We start from the raw sequence: 9,123 nt of genomic DNA, 5'->3' as shown, positions 1-9,123 counted from the left end.
GATGACTTGAGGCACTTACTGATGAAGGTTGAAGAATACAGTCTGCAGTATGGATTACGTCTCAATATAAAGAAAAAAATCCTCACAACTGAACCAATGAGCAGCATCACAATAAATGGAGAGAAGATTGTCGAAGAATTCACATTGCTTGGTTCTACAATGGAGGCCAATGAAAGCAGCAGTGAGGACATTAGACGACACGTAGCACTGGGAAGGTCAATCGCAAAGGAACTGTTTCAAGTGCTGACGAGCAAGGATGTCTCCTTGAGGACTAAGGTGCGCCTGACACAAGCCAGGATATTTCCAGTTGCCTCATATGCATGTGAGAGCTGGACAATGAATAAGGGAGACTGAAGAATAGTTGATGCTTTTGAGTTGTGGTGCTGGCAAAGAATGCTGAAGATCTGTCCTGGAGGAAGTGCACCTGAAATGCTCCTTGAAAGCAAGAATGGCCAGACTTTGTCTCACCTACTTTGGTCATATTGTCAGAAGGGACCATTCCCTAGAGAAGGATGTCATGGTAGAGTGAATAGTCAACAAAAGAGGGGAAGGCCTTCAACAAGATGGATTGACATGGTGGCTGCAATGATGGGCTCAAGTAGAGCAGGCATCATGGAGCTGGCAGAGGATCAGGCAGTGTTTCGTTCTGCTGTGCATGTGGTCGCTATGCGTCGGAAATGACTCAGCAGCACCTAACAACAAGAAGTATGTCCATGGGGTTTTCATGAGTCAAGGTCTCATGAAATTGTGCTGTCGTCTCCATATATACATATGTAAATTTTTGTATGGAGAATAACTAGATAATTTGAGGTTCTGAATTCTTGAAGCAACAACCAAAGGGGGAAAAAACAAAACTGAATACTTAAGCTAAAAAGGAGTTCTTATAAGCAAACTAGAGGCCAGAATATCTTTAATTTCAGTTGCAAAATTATTTATAGTGATGAGTGTTATTCTCCCTTTAACTAAACCACACTTTTCAGAACCCCAGATTAAACAATAGGATCTTTAAATAACATGCTTTAGAGGTAACATGTTAAGTAGTGTCTTTTAATAACTAGTACAAACTTGATTATCTAATTAAAAAAACAGTACTGTGTCTTTTAACAGAGATTAAATAAGGAAATTAATACCTTTTGTCTTATTTCAAAGGAAGCCATGGACCAGCCAGGCCATCTTAGACTGTTCGTGACAAGGATCATGCAGGAATTTGAAAGTGACACATTTTTCCCTGAAATTGATTTACAGAAATATAAACTTCTCCCAGAGTACGTAAGATGTTATTAATTAATCTGAAGCACTTCTTTGGATTTCCTGCTTAAAAACCATAGAAGAGATCATGTTTTTTCAGATTGAATTCAGATAGCAATATGTCTTATAGACAACTACTATAGGAATTTTTGGAAATCTGATGTAATAGACTTGGTAATGTATTTTGTTGTTGTTGTTGTTATGTGCCGTCGAGTCAGCCCTGACTCATATATAGGTTTTAATAATTTGAAATCTAGAAGCGTTGTCATTAATTGATTATACAAGATTTGTTTTCAGCATCTGACACTGTTCTAGGCACTGAGGAAGCAGTGGTTACCAAGATAGGAAATGTCCCAGCTCCGTAGGAACTTACATTTGGAAGGGAAGGTCCCAAACAACAGAGAAATATCAAAAGAGTTGCTGTGCACATTGGAATATGATGTGGTAGATACTGTGTAGTCTGAGAAGTCCTCTTTGAAGACATGATTGAAGACTACGTTGAGATCTAAATGGTGAGAAGTCAGTCATGCAAAGAGCAGGGGAGAGCATTCTAGACACAGGAAATTGCTAGTGCAGAGACCTGAGGACAGGAACAAGAATCACATGTTCCCAGATCCTGAAGGCCACTGTGGACATTGTGAGCTGGGAGGAAGAGGACATGACACAGACCAAGTGCAGTTTTAGAGGGTTCTGAAATAACAGTGACATTATTCTGGCTACATTATGGAGAGAGAATAGATTGTAGGGGGACAAGTGAAGAGTAAGACCAGTTGGGAAGTTACTGAACTAGCAGATGAAAGATGAAGAGACTTGGATTAAGGTGGTAGTAGCAGTAGATATGTTTAGAAGGAAGAGATATTTGCTTTATTATGTAGTTGCAATTTTCACATGAGGCTGCCCAACTTTTAAAATATATAACACTTTAGTTTAAAAGCACTTTTCAGCTATTGACTACAGAGAATAAAAGTAAGAGAGACTAATTATAGCGACACTTTTAGACCAACTGTGATAGTTGGAATTGTATGTTAACTTGGCTGGACCACAATTCTGAGTGGTTTAAGTAGTTGTGATGTGGGTTATTCCCATGATGAGATCGGATATATGTATTTTGAGCAGCCAATCCATTGAAAGGGAGTTTCCCTAGGGGTGCAGCCTGCTTCCAATATATTTATGGACATCCTAGGGAAAAGAGACACTCTTCTGTGGATCGGGATTCTCTTGTGCTGCCTACAACTGTCTGTGGGCAAACAATCCACCATTCAGCCTGGAGATCTTGGATTTGTCATTCATTGAAGTCAACAGCTGGTATGGTGCCTACCGACCTTGAGCTCATCAGCCCCTGCAGCTGCATGAGCTGGGAAAAGCCTCCAACTTGACGTTTGACCCAAGAACTTGGGACTCGCCAGCTTCTATAAGTGTGTGAGCCATTTTCCTAAGATAGATTTCTCTATATATATATGTATATTTAAGCTTTACTGGTTTTGCTTCTCTAGAGAACCCAGCCTAACACACCAGCTTTCTTTTAGAGCAACATATTTTTTCAGATATTCTCAGTTGTAACAAGTTATTATCCTATGAGTATAAGTTTGTTTTTTGAAATGCCCTTGGTGTTAAGCTGGGTTCTCTAAAGAAGCAAAACCAGTAAAGCTTATACATATGTTGTTGTTAGGTGCCGTTGAGTCGGTTCTGACTTGTGGCAACCCTGTGTACAACAAAACGAAACACTGCCTGGTCCTGCACCAGCCAATAATCCCTTCTGTGCCTGAGCCCATCATGGCAGCCACTCATCAATCCATGTCATTGAGGGTCTTCCCCTTTTTCACTGACCTTCCACTTTACCAGCCATGATAACCTTCTCCAGGGAGTGGTCCCTTCTGACAACATGGCCAAAGCAGGTGAGACGAAGTCTAGACATTCTCGATTCCAAGGAGCATTCCAGCTGCGCTTCTTCCAGGACAGATTTGTTAGTTCTCCTGCAAGTCCATGGTACTTTAAGCTCTCTTTGCCAGAACCACAACTCAAAAGGATCAACTCTTCTTATGTTTTCCTAATTCATTCTCCAGCTTTCACATGCATATCAGGTGATTAAAAACACCATGGCTTGAGTTAGGCACACCTTAATCTTCAAAGAGACATCTTTGCTCATTTGCAGCAGATTTGCCCAGTGCAGCAGATTCGCCCAGTGCAATTTGTTGTCTGATTTCTTGACTGCTTCTTCCACTGGTGATAATTATGGAACCAAGTAATATGAAATTTTTGACCACTTTAATCTTTTATTTATTGTGATGCTGCTTATTGGTCCAGTTGTGAAAATTTTCATTTTCTTTATACTGAAGTGTAATCTATACTTCAGACTGCAGTCTTTAATCTTCATCAGTAATTGCTACAAGTCATCTTCACTTTCAGCAAGCAAGGTTGTATCACCTGCATATCACAGGTTGGTAATGAGTCTTCCCCCAATCCTGATGCTGCGTTCTTCTTCATATAGTCCAGCTTCTCAGATTATTTGCTCAGCATACAGATTGAATAAGTATGGGTAAAGGATACAATCCTGACACATTCCCTTCCTGATTTTAAACACGCAGTCAAATGCCTTTGCATAGTCAATAAAACACAAGTAAACATCTTTCTGGTATTCTTTGCTTTGAGCCAAGATCCATCCGACATTAGCAAAGATCTCTCGTTCTGTGTCTTGTTATAAATGCAGCTTGCATTTGTGGGAGTGAAGTTCCCTTTGAATATATTGCTGTAACCGTTTTTTAATTATCTTCAGCAATATTTTACTTGCATGTGATATTAGTGATATTGTTCAATAATTTCTACATCCTGTGGGATCACCTTTCTTTGGAATGGGTACAAATATGGGTCTCTTCCAGTCAGTGGACCAGGTAGCTGTCTTCCAAATTTCTTGGCATAGATGAGTAAGTACCTCCAACACAGCATCCATTTGTTGAAACATCTCAGTGGGTGTTCTGTCAGTTCCTGGAGCCTTGTTTTTTGCCAATTCCTTCAATGTAGCTTCCCTTCTTCCTTCAGTACCATTGCTTCTTGATCATATGCCACCTCCTGAAATGGATGAACATCAACCAATTCTTTTTGGTACGGTGACTCTGTATATTCCTTACATCTTCTTTTGATGTTTCCTGCATCACTCAATATTTTGCCCATAGAATCTTTCAATACTGCAACTCAAGTCTTAAATTTTTTCTTCAGTTCTTTCAGCTTGAGAAATGCCAAGTGTGTTCTTCCTTTTTGGTTTTCTAACTCCAGGTCTTTGCACATTTCATTATAATAATTGACTTTGTCTTCTCAAGCTGCTCTTTGAAATCTTTTGTTCAGCTCTTTTATTTCCTCATTTCTTCCATTCGCTTTAGCTACTCTCCAGTCAAGAACAAGTTTCAGAGTCTCTTCTGACATGCATTTTGGTCTTTTCTTCCTTTCCTTTCTTACTAATGACCTTTTACTTTTTTTGTGTACAATGTTCTTGATGTCAGCCTATAATTCATCTGGTCTTCAATCACTGGTGTTCAGTGCATCAAATATATTCTGTAGATGGTCTGTAAATTCAGGTGGAATATAATCAAGGTCTTATTTTGGTTCTCCTGGACTTGTTTCAATTGTCTTCAGCTTCATCTTGAACTTGCATATGAGCAGTTGATGGTCTGTTCCACAGTCAGCTCCTGGCCTTCTCCATTGCATCTCTCCACATATGTAGTCAAATCTGATTCCTGTGTAGTCTGTCTGGTGAAGTTCACATGTATAGCCACCATTTATATTGTTGAAAAAAGTATTTGCAATGAATAAGTCATTGGTCTCATAAAATTCTTTCATGTGATCTCCAGTGTCATTTCTGTCACCAAAACCGTATTTTCCAATTACTAGTGATTCTTCTTTGCTTCCAACTTTTACATTCCAGTCACCAGTAGTAATCAACATATCTTGATTGCATGTTTTGTCAATTTCAGACTGCAGAAGTTGGTAGAAATCTTCAATTTTGTCATCTTTGGCTTTGGTGATTGGTGCATAAATCTGAGTAATAGTAATATTAACTGGTCTTCCTTGTAGGCATATGGATATTGTCCTATCATGGACAGCATTGTACTTCAGGATGGATCTTGAAACATTCTTTGTGATGATGAATGCCACACCATTCCTCTTTAATTTGTCATTCCTGGCACAGTAGATCATATGGTTGTCTGATTCAGAGTGGCCAAAACCAGTCCATTTCAGCTTACTAATGCCTAGAATATCGATCTTTATGCGTTCCATTTCATTTTTGACAACTTCCAATTTTCCTAGATTCATACTTCATACACTCTTGTGTTTTGATTATTAATGGATGTTTACAGCTGTTTCTTCCCATTTTGAGTTGTGCCACATCTGCTAATAGAGGTACCGAAAGCTTTATTCCATCCACATCATTAAGATTGGCTCTACTTTGAGGAGGCAGCTCTTCCCCAGTCATACTGTGAGTGCCTTCTGACCTGAGGGGCTCTTCTTCTGGCATTATATCAAACATAGTTTCAGATCTGTTCATGAAGTTTTCCAGTAATATATCAGTGCTTCATTGCTATTTATAAGGTTTTCACTGGCCAATTCTTTGAGAAGTGGATGGCCTCTTCCTTCTTCCTAGTCTGTCTTCATCTGGAAACTCCACTGAAACCTGTCTACCATGGTTGACCCTGCTGGTATTTGAAATACAGTGGCACAGCCTCCAACCTCACAGCACCACACAAGCCGCTACAGTACAACAAACTGACAGACGAGTAGTGGTTATATATAAAGAGAGAGAAACTTATCTTAGGAAAATGGCTCACAGTTATAGAGGCTGGCAAGTCCCAAGTTCCAATCAAACATCAAGGTGGAGGCTTTTCCCGACTGACACAGCTGCAGGAGCTGACAAGCTCAAGGTTGGCAGGCAATATACTGGCTGTTGACTTCAGCAGATGACAGATCCAAGATCGCCAGGCAGAATGGTGGATGGTTCACTCACGGACAGTTTTAGGCAGCATAGCAGGATCCAGATCCACAGAAGTTTCTCTCATTTTCCCAGAATGTCCATATATATATTGGAAGCATGCCACTCCCTTCCAGCAGATTGGCTGCTCAAAGCATATACATGAGATCTCATCTTGGGAATAACCACATCAGAACTGCTTAAACCACTGCAATCGTCCAGCCTAGTTGACACACGACCCTACCTATCACACCCTCTGAAACAATATTCAGAACCAAATCTGAATAAATGCATGGCCAAGCTTTAGAGTTGTCGTTAGGTGTGGTTGAGTTAGTTCCAACTCATAGTGACACCATGTGCAACAGAATGGAGCACTGTCTGGCCCTGTGCCATCCTCCCTGGAGCTGCTTTGTTTGAGCCCATTGTTGTAGCTGTAGAGTGATAATCTTTAATCAAATGAAATATGTCACTGATTTTCGTTAGCTCTGAACTAGATCTAAAGAAAATTAGAAATTATAAAATCTTAGAAGTTTCTAAATTGCTAAGATGCAGTCTTTTGCTTGTAGTCTTTAAAAATGACTGCAAAAATCACACTTTGCTATGATTTTATGTATTAGGTAAAAATTAGTTGTGTTACTTTCCATACATACATATTTTCTCTTGTTCTGCTTAAATTGATTGTTGTCATATATGTAAATATCAATCTCTATTCTCCTTATCTGTCTCTTTGCTACTAACAGGAACAATAGATTATTGTGTGAGCCAGCTTCATATTAAATACCTTTTTAAATCCTATTGCTGCTCTCCATCGATTTCTATAGCTGTGATCCATTTGGATACTTGACAACTTAAAACAAATGCCATGTCAATAACATACTTATTTCTAAGTTATTATTCATAGATTTAGAAATAACCTCTTGATACTTTGCTTTTGTCTTATTAACTGACAGTCTTGGCACTCCTCAGAATTTGGAAGGGGAAAACATAAATGTTGCTTTTTGTGACTCATTCCAAAGTAAAATTATGATTTAAAGTTGGCCTAATACAATCATTTCTTTAAAATAGTGGGGTCTTAGGGGAAGGAAGATATACTACTACTGAAGCAGTGGACCAAAAACAGCTTAAAAAATGTTTGATTTGTAGAAATAGAGCTTTTTTCCTCTGAATACACGTTTCCAGAGAAGACTTTTTTTGCTCACATGTTATATGCTGTTATTACTTAATGTCTCTAATTTTATTTTTTATGAAAATGGCATAATCTCTGATTAGTCAGTTCAGCATTGTGTTGGAGATTCTAAGATTTAATTTTTTTTTTTTTCCTTTATGACCCTTGGGCTACAAGGAGTTTAGAAAATAAGAGGACAAAACACTAATTAAGTATCAAAACACTAAATAGTGTCAGTGGGTAATATTTGTGGAGCATTTCATGTTTCAGGCACAATGCTAAATTCTTTGCAAGGATAAAGACTGTTTATTGATAAGCAGTTTGAGAGACAATGTCTCACAGCACAACCGGAGTCAAACACTAGTCCGATTAAAACAAGCATCGCTAACCACCACCCCAAATGTACTGAAATGCAGCCTGAACCATATGAGGAAGAACTCCGAGAATAGGAGCCAATGGGAATGCTTGTAGACTGGAGTGGTCACAACAGCCTCCAATGGAGAACTTGGGTTTTCAGTCGGAAGCTGGAGGGAACACAGGCCTACGTTAGGGAGTAGAAAATAGCAGATGTTAGCAAAAGAGTTACATTACAGTAAGCCACATATTGGGGGATTAGAACAGATAAATAGAAATCAAGAATCTATCTCTATGCAAGGCGTATCACTTCTGTTTTACTTTAAACAGGCAACGATTGCATTTTATTTTTCTTTTGCCTATGCAAGAAATTTGATACCAAGAACTTAAAAAGGTTCTTAAGAAATTTGATATTAGCTGAATGACAGAGTGGAAAGACACAAGTGAAACAGCTATAGTGCTTAGTCTTGGAGGAAAGAATTAGGAGTTAGAAGAAAAGGAGAACAAGAAATTACACTTTTCCTAATCTTCTATATAGCTTGGAATTTTTCTTAAGATTTTCATATGTATGGTATTTGCTCACTATTCACCCAACTTAACAGTGGCTAACCATGGTGAAGAAAAAAGAAGAAAGGACAACTTCTTTTTACTTTAAACACTGTTGATGCCTTTTGGCTAAGAGTCAGGAAAGCTGTATTTTTCACTGACACATTATTTAACTGCACATTTTTCTTTTACAGATACCCAGGTGTTCTTTCTGATGTCCAGGAAGAGAATGGTATTAAGTATAAATTTGAAGTATATGAAAAGAATGAATAATATGAAGGCATTTTCTGATTTATTTCAAGTTCTCTTCTTCTCCAAAAAAAAAAACCTGTACATTTTAACATTAGAAAAAAAGAATTTGTAGACCTTAGGTCTGTGGATAATTGTTGCTAAGCAATGTTTTTTGTTTTTCCCTCCATTAATCCTAAATAGACTATATCAGATACCATCTGTGGAATTTTTTTTGCTGTAACTACCCAAATGCCTCTCTCTCAAGAACCAGAATTGGGTCGTACTTGCCTAGGGTAGCATAGCTACTAAAACAGCCGAAAAGTGAGAGTCTCCTGGTAGCTTGAGTTGAAATCAGGGCCTGTAGAGATAGGAGCTGAACAGAGTAAACCAAATGGTGGTAATCCATTATAAACAGAAGAACTGCAACTGAGATTTTAAGAGAAAATTATATCAAAATAGGAACTGTGAATTATTCTGGGGATATCATATTCCTGATAAAAGTTCTGTTCACTCATAGTTATCAGTGAGTTGAGAACTCCAGTATATTCAGTAGGGATAGTAAAGAGGCAGGTTGGAGACTAACTTTTTGATGGTTAAAAGAGTAGAAAAGGTCTGAGACCTT

At 38.5% G+C, this 9,123-nt stretch overlaps 1 protein-coding gene across 1 annotated transcript in view; it reads left to right on the top strand.

Annotated features, from left to right (window-relative positions):
* The window catches only part of DHFR (dihydrofolate reductase), a 33,840-nt gene extending 25,297 nt beyond the window's left edge, over positions 1 to 8,543 (top strand). Inside the window, exons 5-6 of the mRNA XM_007943484.1 lie at positions 1,150 to 1,265; positions 8,465 to 8,543. Coding sequence (XP_007941675.1) covers positions 1,150 to 1,265; positions 8,465 to 8,543 — 195 coding nt within the window. The remainder of the gene's footprint in view (positions 1 to 1,149; positions 1,266 to 8,464) is intronic.
* The last annotated feature ends 580 nt before the right edge of the window (positions 8,544 to 9,123 follow it).

This window comes from Orycteropus afer, unplaced genomic scaffold (assembly GCF_000298275.1).
Source record: "Orycteropus afer afer isolate SDZICR_OR568_19922 unplaced genomic scaffold, OryAfe1.0 scaffold00107, whole genome shotgun sequence".
NCBI classification, from domain to species: domain Eukaryota; kingdom Metazoa; phylum Chordata; class Mammalia; order Tubulidentata; family Orycteropodidae; genus Orycteropus; species Orycteropus afer.
Note: the sequence above shows the minus strand (reverse complement) of the source record. Positions and strands in the feature narration are given on the sequence as shown.